This window comes from Mixophyes fleayi, chromosome 1, assembly GCF_038048845.1.
Source record: "Mixophyes fleayi isolate aMixFle1 chromosome 1, aMixFle1.hap1, whole genome shotgun sequence".
NCBI classification, from domain to species: Eukaryota; Metazoa; Chordata; class Amphibia; order Anura; family Limnodynastidae; genus Mixophyes; species Mixophyes fleayi.
The window spans coordinates 187694930-187719956 of NC_134402.1; the positions used below are offsets into that span (position 1 = coordinate 187694930).

Here is a 25027-nt window from a genome sequence, read left to right on the forward strand (position 1 = left end):
GGGCTAAAAAAACACAGAGCCAGCATGGAAGGAGCAGAATGTGTTGAACGTCTGCCAAAATTGCACTGTAATCCGAGCAATGGCAGAGGGTAGCAGATTCTTTTTACAGATGCCAAGAACGATTGAAGTAAATGAAAAAATATTGAAAAAAACGAGAAGAAAAATTACAGAGAGATGATTAAGGAGCGGTCTGCATGTGGAATTTTTAAGGGAGAACAATAACTCTCTTTCTAAGAACAGCAGAAGGCTGTGTATATGACGTCTACAGGTTTAGGTTTAGACAAGAGTACACTTTGCCTAAAGGAGAAAATACTGTGACTTACCATGTACTCCTATTAAAAGATATTATATATCATATTATTCTAGCATGTGACCTTGGGAGAATATACCAGCATGCACTTGTTTCAGACTCAATGCAGCTTAAGACATTTGACTGTAGTAAAGTGAAATATTCTTGCTCACTATAGAACCTGCAGAGTGCGACATCTACGGAGCTCGTAGATAGTTTTTCTATTTTCCAATTTTTCTCGACCCCCATTGTTTCTTTTCCTGTTAAATTTATAATTTTTATGTAGACCATTTGTTACCTCTAATGTTAAATTTATCATTTTATGTCTATACCACAGTGTGTTAAGTCCAAATTTTCACTGGGAAATTTGAGATTTTGACCAGAAAAACAAGGTTGAGACTAGGAAATATGGAATTTCAAAGTAGAATAAAACTTGTATGTGAGACCCTAATCAGAACTTCACTGCAATGGTCCTGCTCATGGTCAGAAGAGTCCACACTCTGTTCTTCTGAGAGCAGAGCATGGGCCTGGAAGACTGGAGCAGCATCACCAGGCTCTCCACCAAAAAGCCTTTTTACACAACTGTACAAGACTCTAGAATATGGTAACACATAAATAGTGAAGGCTATTTCTTGGGGCCCACAGCTTAAAACAGCATTATAATAGTTATCCGGTTTTTGGTTTTCTAGTAAAGACAACACAAATCATTTTCAATTTTAAAGTGGTTTGTAAACATTCTTTTCTCAATGATTATATCAATCATATCAGAATTGGTGGCTTTGGTGGTTGCTGAGGACCCTAAATTACCTAAAGGACAGGGAGGAGAGACCAGGCAAAAAATAGATAAACTTTAACCCTTGCATTAAAGGGATTCCAAACACTAAAAGTACCCAAAATTGATTGCTGTTTGATAAATTGCACTTGGTGTACAGGGCCCTCTTAAGAACATCTTGGGCCCCCGGGCACAGCAGTGCACCGGGGCCCCTATATATACAAAAAAAAAAGTGATTATATATATGGGCCCTGCAGCCCAGGGGGCCGTCGGAGGCAGCAAAAAAACCAAAAAACCTGGAAAAAAAAAAGACAATACTTACCTTGCGGTCAGCTGGCGATCCGGCTCCCTCCACGGTCTCCTCCCCCGTCGCGCTCCGCAATGGATGTCGGGCGGGCGTGATGACGTCACGCCCGACATGCACTGCGAGCGCCGTACGGAGGAGGAGACCATGGAGGGAGCCGGATCGCCAGCTGACCGCAAGGTAAGTATTGTCTTTTTTTTTTTTTCCAGGTTTTGGTTTTTTTTGCTGCCTCCGATGGGCCCCCCTGGGCTGCAGGGCACCCGGGCATCTGCCCATTGTGCCCAATGGGAAAGACGGCCCTGTTGGTGTATGATATTTTATCTGGATATCATACTCTGGTAGTTGCTTTGGAAGTTTGCACAGAGTAACACAACTGCTAGTGATACCTGGGTGTTGGCATTAAAATGCAGGAGACTGGGAACCCCCTGGGAAGAAATTGTGTATAAAATTAGGGATCATGTCACTGTGCTGCCAGCTCCCAGGAAAGAACCACTTGGTTGGGGTAGCTATCAGAGACACACCACTTTCGGCCAAGCCGCTTAATTCTGAGAGGACTGCTAGTGAGGTACAACCTGAAGTCAAAGGATTGTAGAAGGTAGAATAGTGATGGACGAAGCCAAAGTTAACAGATTTGAGAAGATAGACTAGTGATGTACAGTCCAACAAAACAAGTCTTCAAAGCACAAGAGAAATCCCAAATAACACTTAGGTCCTGCAAAGGTTCGGTAGAACTGAGGACTTTATAAAGGCTACAAACAGGTGAGATACATTGTTCTGAGTCTGACTGACTTGACCTTATCACTGAAGAGCTGAGTACAGAGTAAGGAAAACTGTGCAGTATTCCAGGTGAGGTGACTAGCTAGATTGCTGTTCTTAGCAGAGTGCTGATTACAGGAATAGAGAGGTGTTTGTAGCTGTGATTTTGAACTGTTTACTGACAGCTTTCACCTGAAGCTAGTGTTGTGAAGAATAACAGTTATTGTTTTCTGACAGCTGTCATCTGAAGCTAGTGCTGTGAATCCTCACATTTCATTGTTTTCTGACAGCTGTGATCTGGAACTAGTGTTGTGAATCCTCACAGCAATTGTTTTCTGAAAGCTGTCATCTGGAGCTAGTGTTGTGAAGCCTCACAGTTCATTTACTACTTTGCAAATGTGTTTTGTGATGTCGCATATCGACTTTGCGCAAATGCACCCGATTTTAAGAAGAAGGATGGATTTGTAGGTCAAGGTGAAGGAATCTGTGAAGAGCAAACATAGTCTTATGGGACGAGTTCGGTGGATCAGAGGCGTTCTGTATTAAGTGTACCTAATTTTGCACCAACATGCAAAAATGAGATTAGTTAAGAGGCAAAGAGGTGGTTTTTATGGTGACATTCCTTGTTTTGTAGGAGGCAGCACAGCCTTGTTTTCCTTATATAAGAACTTGATATTTCCAGCACCTCTGAGGTGCCAGAGATCAGGGGGTAAATGTATGAAGCTCCGGGTTCTTCAACACCCGCGAGTTCGGCGTCTTCAGCGCTTAAATTTAAAGCGGCGCTGCCTTGTAAAGGGCAGCGCTGCTTTAAATTTAAGCGCTGAAGACGCCGAACTCGCGGGTGTTGAAGAGCCCGGAGCTTCATACATTTACCCCCAGGTCTAGTCCAATACTTTTAATTAGATGCATTTTGCATCTTCCAGTTGCAGTTTTTCTGGGAAACCCATTTCTATGTTCACTTTGATATAATAAAAACCTTTAAAATACTCATGCAATAGATACAGTAAATATGTCATATCAATCTCCTGATTAATACATAAATAATGATGGCACGAGCAGTTGTTTTTTTTTTTAGAAAAATGGAGAATTTAAATTAATGAAGGAGGTGGCCCTAAAGTGCTAGTAAGTCAGGCTACATGTGATGTTTCACTAGACACTTTTTGTAGTAACTCCCAATCCTCATATGTTGGGATGGATTCATTTAATTGGTGTGTTTCTAATGAATGAGTTTGAGTACCTTGTAATACACTAGACAAGTAGGTACAGTAGTGAACATAAACACCTGTTGCAGGTCCGTACTTGTAAATTACCTTTATTGGCGAGAGACACAGATGTCAAACAAAAATGTTGGTGTTTGCATAGTTGAAAGACAGATGAAGTTTGTTCATTGCATCATGTCTGCCATGCATTTTAAACATTTTAAAACATTTGCGTACTTCCTATATCTGTTTACCGTAATATTGATCTTCTTTTATTGTTTTCTTTTTTTTATATAATGCAGATAATAAAGGAATATCCTTCTACTCTATAGGCCTAAAGTCAGGTAAGCTCTGATGTTTTTCCCTTATCTCTGGGTTACGTAAACAACTTTGGTGCCTGATTCTATAGCAGAAGATAATAATGTAGTATTGTTATATCATTCGTTAGATATTTCACTTCCATAGTCGCCACCTCATTTAATAACTCACGCATGTAAATGACACAAGTTCTGTGGTTGAAGCTGGCTACACGTGAGCCATTCCTGCTGCTTAGTGGGAGTGAATGGGAACAGTGTCAAATTTGGTCAAACATGTTAGTGAAGAAATTGGATGAGATCCAGCGATTTGGGCCCATGGCCCAAGAGGCTGCATCATTTCTGGCATCATTGGGGCCGGATAATGTGGTTAGAAGATGACTGCTTACACAGGCTGATAGTGGTCATCTTCCGACAGCATTTACAGACTTGTCTGATAATGGTCCAGTATATACTGATCAGAATATTATCAGGTATTACAGTTGTTTCTGGGACACAAGCTGCCAATTGCCCAATATTGGCTGCAACGTTGCTTTATGTGTGACCAGCGTTATCAAAACCAGGTAAGATGTAGACTGAATCCAACCAGCGACAGAACCTCTGTCATTTTGGTGTTGGTAATTAAACAATCTTGTTCACTTCTTTAATATTCATATTTATAGCAGCATTTCTAGGTAGATTGAAAAATCTCATCTGATCCACTGCCTCCCTCACAAGAGTCCCCAGTGCGCCATCATTTGTCCTACACTCCTGGCCTGATGCTCTTTGTTTATGACCAGTGTCAGACAGCATTTTAAAATAGACAGTTTCAGGTGGCATTTTAGAATCTAAAACAAGCAGCGCACCCAGGATGGTTTTAAGTATGTTTTCACTTATATTTACATATATGTTTCATTAACATAAAATGCATATATTTATTATTATATTTTTTACTTGTTCACTGTTTCCTTTAGCATTTGTGTTATGTACTAAAATAAACACATTAGTAGCCAACATTTTCTGTGCTTTATCCTGTGGTGTAAACATTTTTCTTTTTCGATTGATATAAGGTGATATAAAGCACCATTTATAAACCTTTCCATAAATAAAAACATTAGGAAGGGGGATGTTGAGGGGCAGAGCTGTCATTTTGATAGCTTCTAAATTCCTGCTCTTTTTGCACCACTCCCTGTGTTCTTACACTGTCCTGTCACTCCCTGATTACCTTTCCTTCTCGTTATCTTTTGTCCTTACTTAATTATTCCCAGCATTCTTTTCAGTGATTAGTTATATACTTCTAATTCTCCAATTGCTGCTTCCACAGGAAATTGCCCATCTCAAGTATTTTCCTGCAAGAACAGTCAGTGCATTGTCAAACAAAACCCCGAATGTGATAATGTTCGCGACTGTAAAGATGGATCAGATGAGAAGATCTGCAGTGAGTCTCTTACCTCCTTAGGAAATGCTCCATTACACGGAGCTCAGAGAAAACCCTTTCTGCACAAGTTTTGAGAAATGAAGTACTTTGAGTATTGAATAATTGCGTAAATATATACCTACGTTCTGATAAGTGCTAATGATTGAAGTATATGTTTATGTATTTTCTTATTTCTTTAATTACCATTAGTTTACCCGTACTCATTGCATCTGGATTGTGACTAATTCCTTGATACATATATTACCCTTTGTTCACTCTAGTACTTACAGCTAGTTCCTATTAATATTTCCATTATATCGTCGCTCTGGTTTCTCATATTCAATCTATACATATCGAAAAGTTTAATATTTTTTTTATGTGATGTTAAATATATTCGTGTCAAAAAAGACAAAAATATTATAGGAGTGATACCTTTATTGGCTAACTAACTCCAAAAAATTATTATATTTCAGAGCACAGAGGCCCCTTCTTGTAAACCTGCCTGATGAAGGGGCCTCTGTGCTCTGAAAGGTAGCAAATATAATAATTTTTTGGGTTAGTTAGCCAATAAAGGTATTACTCCTATAATACTTTTGTCTTTTTTGGCACACAAGTATTTAACATCACATAGATTTCTCTAGCTAACACAGTACTGCAATAATAATAAAAATATATTTTTTGCTACACATTTTGATACTTTTTTCTTACTTATTTTCTGCACTTTTAGCCTATTCTCAAGTAATTTTGATTTAGTCGTCCGCATCAGTGAGTCGTGACTTATGTCCTTCTCATTCTTTACTCTACAGATTGTGGTACCCGACCTGCAATGAAAAAGTCCAACAGAATTGTTGGTGGGTCAGATGCTTCCAAGGGAGAGTTCCCATGGCAGGTCAGCCTAAGGGAGAACAATGAGCACTTCTGTGGAGCCACCATCATAAGTGGCAAGTGGCTGGTGTCTGCAGCCCACTGCTTCAATGAGTAAGTACAACTTATCTTATTACAAAGTAGAAATGTCTGTTTCTAGGAGGGGTGGAGGTGAAATATAAATGCTGTGAAAGAGCGTTCTAAATTGAAGAAATAAAGAGGCTGTATATATAGTTTCTTTAAATGAGTCATTTTACATTTCTTAAATGGAGTAACGTGTCAGTGGTAACCACAGGTGTGGAGTCTTCCACTGCTGTAGAAGTGATGATTGTACCATCACTTCATATTCAGGGGACTATTTAACATTGGTGGCCAGTGGGCGGCAGTACCATTTTTTATCGCTGCATACAGCAGTAATACAAAACGTACTGCTGCTTGTATTTACCTTGCCAGGGCTCATTGGCGAGCCCTGGGGAAGCCTCTCTCCTAAGTGAAACCAAACTCCTCCTTCGGCAGCCTAAAGCTGCCAATGAAAAGAGGAAAGGACACCTGTGTGGCTATTGCATATACATGTCTAAGGTAGAGCATGCACATAGCGATGGGACCCGGCAATGGATAAACAATGACTTCTCTGGCGGTGACGGAGACCTATGGACGCCATTGAAGTTTTTTTTAAGTACAGGGGTAAAAAGCAAGACTTTATTTGAATGGGGTCAGATCGCGGCCCCCATAGAGATCTATGGGGGCTGCGGTGAGTAACATAAAATAGGTTAAAGCAAGAAAAATCTCTGATGTCTCTTGTTTTAAGCCTTTAATAAATTAAAAGAAAAGCTGCAATCACCATTCTCTAGAGAAAACGGCTGTTTTCTCTGGATTTTCGGTTCAACCCAGCTTAATAAACAGACCTCTCAGTCTCTATCCCAGTACCAATATCTACTTTCCTACAAGGCAAAAAACTGCTGTACAACTATTTCACTTATGTAGCTCCTCCACACCGCCATATTGCACCCATCCATTGTGCTCTTTAATGATTTAGCATAAGCACTACTTTCACTTTTGAAATACACAACAAATGTCACATTTATATTCATACTAAAACAATCCCCACAATATATATTATTTCAGTTATATCATTTATTTTTTTGTTAAATGTTTTTGTATGCAAATTATCTCACTCCACATCTATATATTCCATGTCACCAGAATGCACCTCTCTACAGAGACAAATTTAAATTTCCTTGGGCAATGCTCATACCAATGGCTTCCAAACCATACACTTTCTTCGGGCCTGGCCACCAAAAAAAATACTCATTATTCTTTAAAATCCAGTATGGATAACTTATTAATATACACAACAAGCCTCAAACTAAAAGTTGCATACTCATATTGCAAAAAAAAAGCAAGAATATCTTCCCAAATTCACTGGAATATATCTTCACCCCAAGCTCACTTTAATTCTTGAAAAGTTTATACTTGTACCGAAGTGGAAATTTAGAAGTGGCAGTGAGAAAAATGTACTAGTAATGTGAGTAAATGTAATTTTATAGTTTTACAAAGAAGGCAGAAGGAGAAGTGGCAGTATAGCATACCACCATAAACACCCCCACTTCTACCACTGCTTGTACCACTGAGTTTGAATGGACATGGTCTGGCCCATTTACAGAACTGAATTACCACTCAAAATGCCATTATTATAACTCTCTTCTATGATAAATATATCACATCCCCATTGTTAAGACAATATCGGATGGGATAATAAACCCCTAGAATCTTCTTCACAAAATTTTCGCCTATACCAGTTGCCTTTCAAAGGACGCTATATGTTACAAAAGTACTCGGGTTCCCCCAGTTCTCAACTCGTGATAGTAGAGGCTTATTAAACACAATGGGCCTGATTCATTAAGAAAAGAAAAGCAAAAAAAATGAGTAACTTTGGACCTTGGCAAAACCATGTTGCATTGGGGGGGTAAAATTAATATGTGGGACATATTTAGAGTTGGGGAAGGGCATGTCCTAGATCAACTTTAAATTTCAGTGTAAAAATAAAGCTATCAACTATCCGTGTGCTACATGAAAAAGCAGCCAATATTTAACTTATGTGCAAAATAATAATTTAACATGCACCCCTTGCATTGTAACATGGCTTTGTCCAGGAGAAAACTTACTCCGTATTGTTGACGGGGTGGACAGGACACCAGCACTAGAAGACAAAGAGGCTGGTTGCAATTGTTGCCGCCTGATATGTCCAGGACGCCGGTTGGCATTAGTAGGCAAACCACCTGTTTGACAGTGCCCCCCTGCTTCTATTAACACCCATGTCTAGATATTGTAGTTAACCTTCTCAAACCTATCCACCAGGTTATCAGTGTGCCGGGCTATATATGCGTGGTTGTTATTTACCATTCATCTATTAGATCATACATGTATTCTCCTATTCTCCTTACCTTTCTCGATATTCTGCAGTTTTCAGGATCCAGCTGTGTGGTTGGCTTACATTGGATCTACGTCTCTGAGTGGCTCAGACAGCAGCACCGTTAAAGCCTCCATCAAAAACATTGTTAAGCACCCATCATATGACCCAGACACAGCCGATTATGATGTGGCTGTGTTGGAACTGGATTCTGAACTACGGTTCAACAAATACACCCAACCAATCTGCCTCCCGGCCTCCACTCATGTCTTCCCTATGGGCAAGAAGTGCATCATCACGGGATGGGGCTACCTCAAAGAGGACAACTGTAAGATATAAAATGCGCTAAAATATTGACTGAATAAAGCAATGTATCCTAAACATTAGATCCTATCATCAGTTTGCGGAGTTGAATCCCCAATTACATATAATACAGTCATTATAATATATTTCCATGTGTTACATTTTGTATCAACAACTAAACATCACTGTTACTTAATTCCAGGTGTAAGCTCAATTTTTCAATAGTGTACCTCTAATGAGTTTTTGTTAGCGTAGGTTCTGATTTAATAACATAAATTAAATGACATATACATTACATTCTTGCCATTTATTCCAGAAATGCTTCATATTTTAGTTAACTATGTTTTTTAATTTGTCTCCTATGTTGCCTGCTGGAAATTTCCTTACAATGCTAGTGGAATTTTTATAAAAAGAAGAGAGAGGAAACAGGTTCAGCACGTATTCTAGTAGTTTGAAAAGAAAGATGGCTTCCAACCATCTAGCTTTGGGGAAAATAATCAAAGTAATACAAATACATCCTTTACAATTTTCACAGTCTGCTAGAAAAATTCTTACTTTTTAGGTCCATGTTTCTTATTAATATAACACGTTATTTTTATGCACGGATGAGAGAAGCAATTTAAATGTTTCATGGAAGATGTGATACATTGCTTCTGTATGACTTCAATGTTATTAATCTGGCTATTGTAATTTACTATTTGCTTAATATTGGCTTATTTTCTCTTTATACACATGTCCTATTATGAAACTGGAAAGCATAAGAGCATAAGGGTAAGCTGGCATCATTCACAGTAGAACTTATAACTAGTGAGTTATGAACCGAACATTTACACAGGTCACCAGGAGCAGGAAAGTGAAACGCTGGGTTCCTGTGGTTAGTATACTGTATGCAGGAGCACAATACTCCAGTGTGTCATTAGCCTAAATGTTTTGTGTTTGTTTTGTTTTTAGTAGTGAAACCTGAAGTTTTACAGAAAGCTACAGTGGCCCTCATGGATCAAACACTCTGCAATAGCTTATACAGCAATGTGGTAACAGACCGAATGGTGTGTGCAGGTTACCTGGAGGGCAAAATTGATTCATGCCAGGTAAACAACTGTACCTTTTAAAAATTACACATATGTTTAAACAGGTGACTTATGTTAAAGTAGAGCTAAACAATTTTATATATATATATATATATATATATATATATATAATTATTTTTAGAGACATCTGATCATGCTTGGCAAAACCTAATAGTTCATTAATCAAGTTCTGATTTAGAACTACAGGGGCGCACGCAGGATTTTTAAGGGGGGGTTTCCCCTCCACCCAAAAAAAAAAGAAAAGAAAAGTGAAGCGGAGTGGATGCTTCTTTGACAGCGCCGTGGCTGCTGTATAGTACAGTGCCACTATGTAGGGGCACTTCTTTAGCAGAGGGGAGGGTTTCTGGAGACCCAGAAACCCCCCTGCGTGCGCCCCTGAACTACTACAGCGAGGTTTTCTAAAGTGGTTGTGGCCGTATACCAATGATGGGCACACTCATATACTTTACAGGTCGCATGGGGGCCCCTAACCTTCAAAAGGGCTGCACATTAACCGTAAACTCAGCAATAACTTAATTTAAACAAAGAAAGAGACCCCTAAATATAATAACATATCAGCAGTCATTTTAATGAAAGATAAATAAGTGTTACAAGCCATAAGAAACAAATATGACAATTTAATGTTACTTCTGGGTGACCAGATTTTCCACTAGCTTTTGAAGGTTAGGTAATAGGCTAGAACAGTCACAATGCAATTCTGCATAGAGGTGTCCACCCACCAACTTATTGTGCTTGTTGATTTGAATGTACCTTATGATACAGATTGTCTGTTCACATGTATAAATGGAGCCAAAAATCGACATCAAAACAACTTTGCAGCACACTGGTGAATAACAGGGTCCGCCTAAAAATTCCTTTACGGAGCTTTAAGTAAGCAGGAATCATGGTGCAGACTGCACATCCCTCCTCCTCTGATCTCAGATGTGCTGCTGGAGCTGTATGAACACCCCACATTGTGCTGAGGAGGAGTTCATGTGGTGCGGAAGGTGGCTCTCCAAGTAAATAAGATCAAAGAAACACTTTATTGAAAAACATAACTCTGATCCAAAGTTTATCAATTTCAGGGCCATTGGACATGTTGAATTAAATATATCAGAGGCGGTGACCTGCAAAAAAAGTTAGCACAATGTGAAATGTTTGGGATCTATGAATTAGGCACTTTAGCACCGTTAGGTCTTAATGAAAGTTATGAAATTGCCCCGTTTTTATAATGATATTTGTATAGGATGTTATACTTGTGTTTTATATGTTTTCTGTTATTATAAGAATTGGTTATTATTTTAAAATAATTATCATAAGTTTCTAGTCTTTTTGCCAACAACTAAAATGGCCTCTATGTCACTTACCTATTCGAAGTATATAACATTGAGGATCAATATTTATGGTGTTTATTTATTACTGTGTATTAGCATTTTTATGTAAATTAGACATGTCTGAATAATTATGTGGTTATTAATCTATGTAGTACATGCTGAGTAAGCTGGAGCTTTATTTTCGATATGGCTCTGTTTAGCAACAATAAAGTTTGGTATATCACATGTTCGCGCATGCACACTGTGCGGACTAAGCCAGTGCGCAAGCGCGATAATGGCGCCGCCAACTATATAAAAAACAGCGCTGGTAATGTTTACACATATTCTCCTGGTGAAGTCTTGATGTTAAAGAGACTAAACGCGTTGAGATGATATATTGGCCTGTTCTTATTTGATGCTGTCTGATCGAAATCTGTGGAAACGTTATTGGCACAGTGAACAGTGGACATTTTACTTTCTTACTCCATGAGATGATAACTGCAATTACTGGAAGGCCTAACAGATAATCACCTTATTTTATTATTCTTGTGAGTTTGCATTATATTGAATATTTTTTTTTTTACTACATACTACACTATATACCCTATTTTATTACTTCTTTTTATGGAGAAACACCACCAGGATCTATAAAGAAGCTGTATCCATGTCTAAAGTATAGTCTTCAGGATCCAGGGGCGGGCTGGGCCCGGGGGGTAGGGGGCCATCTGCCCCCCGGCCACTCGGTCTGGTACCTCCTTTGGGCCGCTGCTTGTTGGTGAATGCAGTGCCGTCCGCATATACAGAAAACTTTTTTAAGAGCATGTTTGCAGCAGCAGGCTCTTCATTTAGACCCATGCATGGGTAGCCAGGGCCATGGAAACCTGGGCTGACCAATTGGCAGCAGGGTTACAGGATTCAGATCTTCTTCCTCTAGCTTTCCATTTGAAGAAAGCTTCTGGCTATCTTTACGAAGCAGCCCAGAATGCGGCATTTCTACTATTTCGGCTATAGCTGTGTCGGCCAGAGGAATCATTGGCTTCGCTTTTGGGATGCAGACACGGAGTCCAAGAATTCAGTCCTATTTGGTTCAAAACTGGACACTATGATTTTGCAACCAACTGAAGGTAAGAATAATTTCCCCCAGTGAATACTCCTAGGGCTAGGCCGGCCAGATTCAGATCCTTTCGGCAGTCCTTTCGGGGCCATCAGTCCAGCAGAGGTCAGACCTTAGGTAGAGGAGGGCCTTTTTCATCATGAGGTCAGTCTCATAGAGGTAGTTGTTCCTTCTCTAGGAGGTGCCCAGTCTCCAAGGTCCCAGACAAATCCTCAAAATCCCTCTTCTCGTGGCTGCAGAAGTAGGCTGCCTACAACTCTTCAGAGATCAGTGGGCGACTTACTCCCGAGACAGCTGGATCTTGGCAATCATGTCCAAGGAATACATAGTATATCTCTTGGGTTCTGCTTCTCAACAGTTTTCACAACTCCTCTACCATGCGACTTACTGAAATGACGGGCCTTGATGCAAGCCGTCAAATTACTTCTTTCAGCAGGAGTCATTTGCAGGGTTCTGGAGTTGCAGAAGGGCTGGGGTTTTTATTCAAATCTGTTTCTGGTTCCAAAAGAGGACTGTTCGTTTCGGCCAATCTTGAATCTCAAGTGGCTGAACCAGCACTTGTGTATGGACAAGTTCCAGATAGAATTGGTCCTCTCAGTCATCAATGGGCTGGAACCCCAGGAGTTTGTGGTGTCGATAGACATCAAAGATGCCTATCTACACAGCCCCATTTGGAACGGGCATCAGTCTCTCCTTCGTTTCACGATAGGAAGAGACCATTTCCAATTCAGGGCGCTTCCTTTTGGTCTCTCCACAGCGCCCCGCGTGTTCATGAAGATTATGTCATTCATGGCCGCCCATCTGAGAGCGATGGGAGTGAACATAATTCTGTATCTGGACGATCTCCTTGTCAAAGTCTGTACGAAGCACATTCTGGAACTGATCTTCTCCTGATCATTCAGGTGGTAGAATAGCACGAATGGATTATAAATGGATTATAAATTATCCAAAATCCAATTTGATTCCTTCTCAAAGGATATTTTGTAGGGCCTTCTGATGGACACCAGTCAGCAGAAGGTGTTTCTGCAAGACAACAATGCCTGTGCGATCAGGACCTTGGTGCAGAGGCTCCTCCTTCCATATTGATGGGCATGAAGCTCCTGGGCCAGATGTTTTTTTCTTTTGAGACCCTCCCATATGGCCAGTTTCCATCCACAGGTTTTTCTCCCCTCCATCTTGAATCTCTGAGGTTTCATCTATCCAGGGTGGCCCTTCTCTCCCTCCAGTGGTGAGCAGAACCAGAGCATTTGAGATTGAGATAGTCCATTGTCATGGGTCTTAGTGAACATGGATGCCAGCCCGAGGGCGTGGGGGACAGTGGTCCTCCATCCTCATCTCCAGGAAGGAGGCATCCCTACCGATAAATGTACTCAAGCTAAAGACGATCCTTCTGGCTCTTCGGGGGGCGCAATTCCTTCTAAGAGGAAAGCTGACTTGGATTCAGTCAGACAATGCCATGGCAGTGGCATACATAAACAGCCAAAGCGGTACAAGAAGCGCAGGTGCAATGGCAGTGGCAAACACGATTTTAGTTTTGGCAGAGATGTTCGTTCCAGTGATATCTGCAGTGTTTAATCCTGCGGTGGAAAATTGGGAAGCGGATTATCTCAGCAGACATGCGATCCTCCCAGGAGGATGGTCATTACATCCTCAAATTTTTCAGGATCTAGTCGGCAGATGGGGCCTTCCTGAAATAGATCTGATGGCTTCACGTCACAATCACCATGTAACCAGGTTTTGCGCAAGGTCCAGGGATCCTCTGGCAGCAGCGGTAAATGTAATGACCATGGATTGGGATTTTCGGCTGGGATATCTGTTTCCTCCCATTCCCATGATTTAGCGAGTGCTTCAGAGGGTTTTACTAAGGGGCCGTCCAGTAATTCTGGTGGCGCTCAACTGGCCCTGGAGAGTATGGTTCTCCAGCATTCTTCTGTTTGCGGACAGACCGGGTTGGCCACTCTCTCTCAGATCTGACCTTCTGGGTCAGGGTTCATTTCATCATCCAGACTTAGTTCAGCTTGCTTTAATGGCGTGGCTGTTGAGGCCAGTATATGGCAAGCCAAGTGTAGACCTTGATGAAAGCCAGAAAGCCGACCTTGGCACGCATTTCCTATAGAGTATGGCGGGCCTATGAGAAATGGTGTGAGCTTCATTCGTGTCAGATGACATAATTTTGTCTGTCTCGTTTCTTTTCGTTTCTCCAGGACGGCTTGGATGTAGTGCTCCGCCTCAGTTCTCTGAAGGTTCAATTCCCTGCGTTATCTGTGTTTTTTCATCGCTGTCTAGCTATTCTTCCTGAAGTGCAGACATTCCTTCAGTGAGAGTTGCATGTTCAACCTCCTTATGTACCGCCTTTAGCACCTTGAGATCTCAATTTAGCCCTAGGGGTTGTTCAAAAATCACCTTTTAAACCACTGGATTCGGTTGAGTTCCGAATTTTGACTTGTAAGGTGGTGGTTTTGTTGGTGATAGCTTCTGAACGTAGAGTGTCAGAGCTCGGGGCTTTATCCTGTAGGCCCCCCTACTGTATTTTTCATAGAGTAGGGCACCTGAGAGCGGTGCATTCTTTTCTACCAAAGGTTGTGTCTGGTTTACACATAAATCAGGAGATAGTGTTCCAGCATTTCGGGATGGTTCCTTGTTGGCGACTTCCTTATCATCTTCATTGGATGTAGTGAGGGACTTACGTAAACAGGACCTCTTCTTGTTGCAAGATAGACTCGCTTTTTGTCTTTTATGGTTTCCATAAGAAGGGCTGGCCGGCATTCATGCAGACTATTGCCTGTTGGATTACATCAAATATTCGACAAGCTTATGTGAGTTATTGTAGGCCGTGCCAGAGAGACTCACTGCTCACTCCACGCGTTTGGTGGGGGCATCTTGGGTTTCAGCATATCAGCTGTGCAGAGCTGCTACCTGGTCCTCTGATCACACCTTCACTAAATTTTATCAGTTCAATGTTTTTGTTTCTTCGGATGTTACCTTTGGCCGCAGTGTTTTGCGTGCTGGGGTTTCTGAGCAATCCCTCCCTTAGGGTCTACTTTAGAAGGTTCCCATGGTAGCAGTGTCCTCCAGATTGGATGGCTGAGAAAAGAAGATTTTGGTACTTATGTCAAATCTCTTTCTGAGTCCATCTGGGGGACACTGCGTTCTCTCCCTTTTGCTCTTCTGCTTTATGTTTGAATGTTTGGTTCCTTCTTTGGGGCTTTTGTATTATACTGAGGTTAGCAGGACTTGCAGAGGGGAGAGTCATCAGCAGTTTAGTTAATTAACTATTTAAGTGTCAACTCCATGCGCCCTCACAAAACCCCATGGTAGCCGTGTCCCCCAAATGGACTGAGAGAAAGAGATTTGATGTAAGTATCAAAATTTTCTTTTATATAGTGCCAGCAAATTCCGTAGCACTTTACAATTGGGGACAAACACATTAATAAACAGTACTGGGTAAAACATATAGAGGGCCCTGCTCTGTCTCTCCAGGCATAAGCGGCTGCAAGTCTATGATACACACAGATCTAGATACAAGATGCATTTTGATGTACATACTATCGGAAATGTGTATAATTATGCTGCATTGACATACACCCCACTCTAAATGAGGAATGTAATTAGGATGTCACAGGATAATGTAGCTCTGATAAGAGTTTAAATAATAAATGTGATTATATAAAAAAATCCTTTGCGTTTCAAACACGTAATTAATCAGACATATCCTTATCTTCTCATTTAAAGATAGCAGTGTGGTTTTATATGGTATCAAAACAAACACGCATATATGGGGCGCTAGTTATCCTATATCAATCGATCGAGATGCAGCTGTCTAGACGGGATCTGGACCCGTCAATATTATAAAAACTACTGTAATATGATAAGATAGCGCAAAACTCAAATCGATATAAAATTTATTACAAATACATGTGTATCAACAATAGATATGATAGGCAATTGTTTCAGTAAATTCTGGTTAAATAGATAAAATATCAAAGGAGACTTAACAATCAAGAGACTAGATCATTGGCATAATCTCATTATAAATGTCATAGTAGAAATATATATATATTATTAAAACAGTATCACTTGAGACTTATACATAATATCCCACATAGACATATAACCAGGTTCAAAGAACCTTCAAAAACTGCTGAATGTCATCAGCATCATAGAATAGGCTATTATGAGGTTAATATTGTAATTAACGTTATACAGATGGTTAGACCTCACAAAAAAGCAACTATTATCCAATTGACCGCATGCAATAGACAATGAAGATATGCAGGTAATTCCGAGTGATAAAGCACACTTAGATAGCCTCCAGTTAGAACATCAGTTGAAGTGTAAGTTCAAGGAAACCGCAAAAGGGCTTCCACCTGGTTTTATATGGGTTTGACAGACCTGTGCTAAATATGTTCAGAAAAATATGACAGTCAATACAGTTAAGAGTGATACCAGACATAACTGAAAGAGAGTAATACATGTCAGAGACGCTGACAAAAAGTGGTTTGTACAGTCAGCCAGCGACTGCAGGATTAGGTGTGAATGGGACTGTAAGACAAGCAGGGCATGCCCTGGTGCCTTGATCCCTATGTGCACTGGGTTGTGGAAGACTGGAGACAGAAAAGCCAGACCTGGGAGATCTCCACATTTACTTTCAGATAACAGGGGATGGAAAATGACAACTAGCAAAAAACACATTCCTCAAAATAGGATTCCTGAAATCACTAAATAAAAGAATTGGAAACCAATTTCTCCCCCAAAAAAAAAAAAACAGCAATTTTTTTATTTTAATGTATGTTGCTTCTTTTACTACAGAACAGAAATTAGGGACTCTGTTTTCAAGAGACATGTAAGTGCCCATAAGAACTAGAGTTTTCAGGAAGCCCTTCTCAAAGGGTCAATGCAGGGTTTACCGTGGGGGTTTTTAAATGCTTCAATTTAGATCCAAGCAACAAAAAAATGTCACAATAAGTTCAACAGACCATTTCTTTCAGTCAAACTGTTTTAGGCTGGGTAGACATTTCAAGGTTTTCAGACGATTATCGGGCTAATCACTCGATAAATGTCAGTTCTGCCTGAAATTGCATTAGTGTGTACACTGTAACGATGAGCGATTGTTCCAAAGCACATCGTATTGTTTCATTTGATTTTTAAACCAAACTAAAAATCTCGATAGAATTATGTCCTTCCAATTCTGCAGTGTGTATGGCACCCATGATCAGTATCTCCATAGAGTTTACAGAGTTATGATCTTTTCAGTCAATGGTTATGACAGATGAAAGACACAGATCTGAAGGTAAATCTTGTAAAATGTGTATAGTGTGTACACATGAATCAGCATAATGATCGGGGTTTTTTAAAATCAGTCGTTGGCAAAATCGTTATAAATAACACATCGGGAGAAAATTTATTTTTATGTACCCAGTCTTACAGTAAATAATGAGTACAGTTGAGTCATAAAGTGTTTACACTGTGTAAAATACTATCTAATAAGTAGATTGAGATTAACAGCATATTTTTTTTTTAATACTTTAAAGGGCCTAGTCATTTTCCTGTTTTCACATGTAATACAGTCAAAACAGAATACATTTTTAACTTTACTCATTTAATTGCTCCTTCTTCCTCTCAAATAAAGGAATTTTCGTGCCCATATTACCTTTCTATACAAAGGATTGGGCGGGTGCAATAGTACCTTTTCATTTCATTTCACTTATGTACAATGAATTGTTCTTGTCTGAATCTGATGAAGATTCAGAGACAGTAGGATTCAAGCACAAATACACTTCAATATCACTATATTTATATTACTTTAGTATTCAAAGAAATCTATTTCACCAATTCCATCCAAACAACTTGGCCTGGGAACTTCTTTCCCAGGAAAAGATGTTTGAATGGAATTTATATACTAATTAATAGTTTCCATAGTTACAATTTTTTGACAACCCTGGGCTCCCCTCTCCCTGCAACACACTCTACTTTGAGTCATGGGGAGCAAGTATTATTAGATATATTAATTATATCGCCAGGGATCCATCTTTCTCTTCTTTTGATGAAAGTAAAAACAATTTTAACATCCCAAGGAAATATCTTTTTCAGTTCCTACAACTGAGAAATTTCTATTCATCAGTTACATCACTTTTTATTGCCAGACCGCTATTCAACTTTGAGTCTGTTACCCTTAGACATTCATCGACAAAAGGTCTAATTTATTTATTATCCGAGGAACTTAAACTTAGAGGGCCAGCTACAAGAGACCCGAACAAGCAAGCCTAAGAGGAAGATCTGGGCAATGAGAATTGGGAGTAACAAGAGAAAATACATCTAGCTTGTTCTGTGTTAGGATAAAGGAGAATGCTTTCCAACTTGTTTTTTGCTGGTACCTGGTATCTACCAGACTGAATAAAATATTCCGATTTGTCAAGCAGATGTTGGAGTGGTTGCCCAACAGATGGTTGATTTGTCCACATCTGATGGTAACATCCCAAATTATCTGCATTCTGACTAGAGATTAAAATCGTCTTGTTTGTGGTGTTGAATCTCAATGTTCCCTCTCCCCCAGAATGTTCCTCCTCACACTTGCTGTCCCAACAGCCACCAGGTATCAGAACAAATTATTCTGACATATCATCTCTGCAGCTACATGTCAGATTGCAACTACCTGGGACAACCACACAGTCCTTCCATGCAATCAGTTATCAACAGAATATGGCATGTATATAAAATGGATTTTATGCCAACCATTCTCCGCAACTACTCCAAATCCTTTAACACACTTTGGGAGGTTTGAGATTCATGTATAAATATACACCTTCCATTTTCAGCATAACTTTCTGATTGGTCCTCCTAGTCTGTTCCCCTCACTGCCATCCATACCTTCTGGCAACTGGCCACACCGCCCTCCCCTACCACCCCTTGTTTTCACATTTGTTTGTAACTTAACTATATTTTATTCAAATCTGAGCAGCGAATGTTGTAGTCAAATATTCTGGTCGGCTCTGCATTATGGTTTTGTGATATGTCCTCAATGGCGACTTTGTTATTTCCTTCTTGTATGCCGCCCATCATATTACTGTGTTCAACATTGTACCATATTTGTATTATGTTTGTCATATGCTGATCTTCAAATCAATAGTCTTTAAAAAAAAATCAAAACTTGGGCAGTAGGCTCCACTCCCCTAAATTCCTATACCAGTAAGGTGCTACACAGCTGGGGCTGGTTTCCACTAAAAAAATCACCCCCTTGCTTTACTAGAAAGCAACCCCTTAGTTTTATATGGAGTTGAAGGATTGATGATTTTTAAAAATATAATTTATATCACTCATAAGATTTTGATATTAGACTTTATAATGTAATGATAACAATGTAGGTAATTTTGGCAATAATGTGTTAAAATTAAATGAATTTGAAGTAGACATCACTGACTATCCTACCAACATTAAATAGGAGCTATTTAAGGAAGATACCTACAGGGCAATAATTTAGACAATAAGTGATATTAGATCTGTCATTTACTATATTATTATATGGATATTAGTTTTCCAATCACAAAAAGATAAGGGAGGCTTATGATTTTAATCTATCACAATCACTGTAAACTGTATTTTCTAATCACTTACATTTTTATATTTTGTGGCAAGTCTATTTTTAAAGGTAACAAATAAACTTTTTGTTTTTTATAACTCTATATCCAATGTTGAGACATAGAATGGAGCGATAAGTTCTCTATTGCTTGTATAATAATAAAAATAAATAAATCTGTTTCTCACTATGACAGATATGCTTGTAGTGTTGAGTCTCCCTGTCATAAAGGGAACTAGCCTCTGTCAGATCAGTGGAGGGTGCAGCCTCTATGGGAAAGGGGGTGCTGCAAAAAATAGCATCCCCAAAAGACTACCAGCCCTGCACTGAAAACTACTGGATAATGGGGCTGGCATAATAATAAAAGTTTGGTCAGCTTTACCACCTCAGTAATCCCAAGATAATGGTAAGGAGTCCCTAAGAACCATGTCAATTATACCAATATATAATAAATACATAAAAAATAAAATGTATACATTTTAATTGAAAAAAAACCTCACCCATGAATTGAATTGGACTGTCATTAGGCTCACAGCCATTCATAAGCCCACATGCTAACCAAACACTTGTGATTGGCTGAACAGTTAATGAGACACTCCCAGCGAATTCAGCCATTCAGTTGCAGTGCTCTTAGCTAGCAGTCTGGAGTTGCCTATCACAGGGTGGTTTAATTTTTTCAACTGGATTATGTAAAAATATTTTTTTCATCATTGGCTATGATGGAAAAAAGATTTTATCTTACATTATTAAGTGGTAAATGAGGGATTTCGGTTAGTGTTTTTTTTTTGTTTTTTTTTTAATTAAAGTTTATTTTAAAATATGTGACTTTGTCTTGTTTAATATGTATAATGGATATAACTCTTAGGGATCCATGTCCATTATACTGGACCTAAAGATATCATGGAACAACATGTTTCAGCATGCACTGACAGCCATTGACTGGAAGGGCATGCTGGTGCTTCTGGTTAAGCAATAGCTGGACGAACAAAGCTGCAGAAAACAGCTGTAGACACCCAGTCAATTGCTGTCATACATGTTGGAATATGTAGTCCCTTGATATCTGGAGGAGCAAGGCTGCAGAAAATAGTCAGCTGCTGTTTAACATTGCAAGTAAAAGTTTTAATGTTGGGTCCAACCTTCCAGCTCATCAAATCTCACACTCTTTGCATGAAGTCCGACAAGCAGACTCTCCCATTGAATTGGGGGATATGTTTAGGGCTTGATAAGTGAAACTTTGGATGCAAAAGTGTGTGCTACTTTCGTGTCCACAAAAAGCTCCACTTATTGCATCAAATTGATAGACCGTGAAATGTTAATTAAACCGGATTCCATTCTAAACTTTTGGAGTAGTAATATTTGCCAACTTACCTGGTGAGTAGTACTCACACACATTAACTTTCATTTTATCAGGACTTGGAGCCTGTCCTAAGGGTTGAAACTGTCTGAATGTCACTCACCGGACTGTGAGTGCTTCTTCCCGGACTATTAGGAACCGTGGACGTCCTCTATCCTGAGGGACTGCGCATGCGCAGCCCTTTCCAAACCTTCAGTGTATGTTCCTTTAACTTAATTGGCAGATCAGGCAACCTCCCTATATTAAGCACCTGTGGTCAACACCACGTTGCCTGATCTTGGAGTCTCATTCCCCATGAGTCTCTGAAGGTGTTCCTGTGTTTCCTCGTTTATTCAGCCCAGCTGATTCCTGTGGTTTCCAAACCACTTCTACCTCTGTGGTTTCCAAACCACTTCTACTACTGTGGTTCCCATACCACTTCTACCATCTACTGTATCATCGTGACTGTGAGCTGATTCCTATCCGCTGCCTCCGTGCACTACAGTCTCCTAACCACTTCAACTCTACCTTGTATCATTGGGACTGTTAGCTGATGCCTATCCGCTGCCTCCGTGCACTACAGTCTTTCATTCACATCCACTCACCTGTTCATGATTGTGACTGCCAGCTGATTCCTATCCGCTGCCTCCGTGCACTACAGGCTTCAACCTGCAACTCGTCTGTGTTTCATCATCGTGACTGTTTGGCTGATTCCTATCCGCTGCCTCCGTGCACTACAGTCTTCAACCTGCAACTCGTCTGTGTTTCATCATCGTGACTGCTAGCTGATTCCTATCCGCTGCCTCCGTGCACTACAGTCTTCAACCTGCAACCCGTCTGTGTTTCATCGTGACTGTTTAGCTGATTCCTATCCGCTGCCTCTGTGCGCTTCAGTCTTCAGTCCTTGTCAACTCTCCCGTGTTTCCTTGAGTCTGCTGCCACTATTGCTACCCGCTACTCTCCGTGATCAACTGTTCCAGTTCAACTCTGCTCTGGTGTCCCATCGTTACTGCACCTGCTGGTTGCTATTGGCTACCTCCGTGTTCCCGCAGAGACCCGCTGCTGTTACTTCTCAGCGCTACGCATCCATCTACTGCTGATCCGCTCTCCACGCCTTCCTGGGTTCCCTGCTGGTCTACCTACCTGTGCGCTGCACCTGCTAGACCACCGCTTCACCCATCCAGGGACTTTGCATCCTGCCGGCCTCCTGCCGTTCAGGTATCTCTGCACTTCTGTCTGACTGCCTTCTCCTGAACCACGGTATGCATACTTCCCATTGACTGTGCTGTGTATTGCATACCTTGCTGGACTGTGTTGGTTCTCCTCTGGAGTGTACTATCCGCTGAGTCTATTGCCATCATTGACTGTGTTATCTCATGCTGGATTACTTCAAGAGACTTTCTATATTGGCAGTGTTGTTCAGTCATTTATACATTTATATTGTGCATATTACTGTGGATCAAAGTCAAGGTGCCCGTGTATATATTGTGTTGCAGTCTCTCCCCGTGCACCTCCTCACATATATATTCAGTGGTACAACTTGCTAGTGGCAGACCACTGACCCCTGTTTCCAGTTTCACCTGCTCCAGTATCCTCTCACATAGCAGTGGTACAACTTGCTAACGCAGACCACTGACTCCCCGGATACCTCCATTTGGATTCCATTCCTTCACTCAGACAGCGGTACAACTTGCTATCCGCAGACCGCTGACTCTCATCACCTCCTCGTTTCTGTTGGACATTCCTCCTCACTATAGCAGTGGTACAACTTGCTACCGCAGACCACTGACTACCTTCACGTGTCCTTTGTCCATACAGTTCCTCGTGTATTACTACCTCCATATTGCCAGTGCTGCTAGTCATAGACTTTCCTGAGCATCTCATCATCTGCTATTTCCTGTTCCGTGATCACCCTGCTACCAGAGTACCATATTACCACCTATACTGCTCTGGTAAGCCTATCACCTGGTGATCCCTGGGTAAAGACTCCTAGTGCCCGTGACAGTAAGATCAGGCCATGACAGACCCAGATACGGAACCTACTGCTAAAGAGATGCTGCAGCATCTGGTCAGCCGTGTGGAGCAACAGGATGCTCGCCAACAGCTGTTACTTCAATGTTACCAATCATTAACCTCCCAAGGAACATCTGGACAGACTGTTACAGCTAATATTGAAGCTCCTGTGCTTTCCTCCGTTTCCCCAGTGCCATCCCAGGTGTCTACAGCTCCTACGCTTCACCTGCCTACTCCGTCAAAATATGACGGGGACCCCAAAACTTGTAGAGGTTTCCTTAACCAATGTTCAGTCCATTTTGAACTCCAACCTCAAAATTTTTCTACCCATCGTTCCAGAGTGGCCTATCTTATCTCATTGTTTTCGGGACAAGCCCTGGCTTGGGCCTCCCCCCTGTGGGAAAGAAACGATCCAATTCTACAAGATAGTGCCAAATTCATTTCCACGTTCCGAAGTGTGTTCGATGAACCAGGTCGTGTGACCTCCGCTGCTTCCAGCATTCTTCGTTTGCGACAAGGCTCCCATACAGTAGGACAGTATGTCATTCAATTTAGGATCTTAGCCTCTGAACTTCAGTGGAACACTGAAGCATTAGTTGCCGCCTTCTGGCAGGGGCTCTCCGATAAAATTAAAGATGCACTGACTACCCAAGAGCTTCCTTCGTCACTAGAAGATTTGATCTCTCTTTGCCATCGTGTAGATATGAGATTTCGTGAAAGAGAGTCTGAGAAAACAACAGCTGTCAAAGCACCTCTTCGTTTAAACCCTCAATTTCGTCCAGCTCCATCCTCTGTGATTCCCATGGAGATAGGACGTTCCAAATTATCTTCAGAGGAAAGGAAACGAAGAGTAAAGAATAGACTCTGTATCTATTGTGCTGATTCCACGCATATGCTCAGCTCTTGCCCTAAGAGATCGGGAAATGCCAGGCCCTAACTAGTTCTGGAGAGGTGAAGTTAGGGTCCCTGGAGTCCTCTCCATTGTCTATGAAATCTAAAGTCTGCGCTTTTGATGTTACGATTTCCTTTGCTACCAAATCCTTTGAGTCACAGGCATTGATTGATTCCGGAGCAGCAGGAAATTTCATTTCTAAATCACTAGTGAATCAATGGTCCCTACCAGTGATCACTTTAAAAACACCCATTACTGTGACGGCTATAGATGGATCACGCCTCATCAATGGTCTCATCACCCAGAGTACGTCTCCAGTAACCCTTCAGATTGGTGTACTACACCATGAAGAAATTTCGTTTTTAATTCTTCCAGTTACGACAAGTCCGATTGTCTTAGGCCTTCCATGGCTTCAGTGTCACTCTCCCCAGATTGACTGGCGCACCCCTCAAGTTACGTCTTGGGGGTCTGAATGTCACCATCGTTGTCTCTCTCAAGTTATTCCTCTTAAAGTACAGCGATCTTCCATCTCATCTTCCTCCCCGGGACTCCCTCCTCAGTATGCTTCATTTGCCGATGTGTTTGATAAAGCTCAGTCTGAACGTCTTCCTCCTCATCGTTCTTGGGATTGTCCGATCGACCTTCTACCTGGCAAGACTCCTCCCAGGGGTCGGGTCTATCTTCTCTCGTTACCTGAAACTCAAGCCACATCTGAGTACATACAGGAGAATCTCCAGCGTGGGTTCATTCGACCTTCCACCTCTCCCGCTGGAGCTGGGTTCTTCTTCGTCAAAAAGAAGGATGGATCATTACGCCCTTGTATAGATTTTCGTGGACTCAACGCCATTACTATCAAGAATCGGTATCCCATTCCGCTGATCACTGAGCTATTTGATCGCATCAAGGGAGCTCGGATATTTACTAAGTTGGATCTTCGTGGTGCTTACAATTTAATTAGAATCCGTTCCGGTGACGAATGGAAGACCGCGTTTAACACCAGAGATGGGCATTACGAATATTTAGTAATGCCCTTCGGGCTGTGTAATGCCCCCGCTGTTTTCCAGGGTTTCATCAATGAGATCTTTCGGGACTTATTATATGTATGTGTCGTTGTC

The 25027-nt window shown here is 40.9% G+C and overlaps 1 protein-coding gene across 2 annotated transcripts in view; it reads left to right on the forward strand.

The window, feature by feature from the left end:
* Window positions 1-25027, forward strand: part of TMPRSS9 (transmembrane serine protease 9) — a 113417-nt gene that overhangs the window by 64184 nt on the left and 24206 nt on the right. For both annotated transcript variants that reach the window (XM_075204643.1, XM_075204644.1), the window contains exons 6-10: window positions 3623-3664; window positions 4938-5051; window positions 5837-6008; window positions 8358-8632; window positions 9559-9695. In XM_075204643.1, the coding sequence (XP_075060744.1) occupies window positions 3623-3664; window positions 4938-5051; window positions 5837-6008; window positions 8358-8632; window positions 9559-9695 (740 nt within the window). The remainder of the gene's footprint in view (window positions 1-3622; window positions 3665-4937; window positions 5052-5836; window positions 6009-8357; window positions 8633-9558; window positions 9696-25027) is intronic.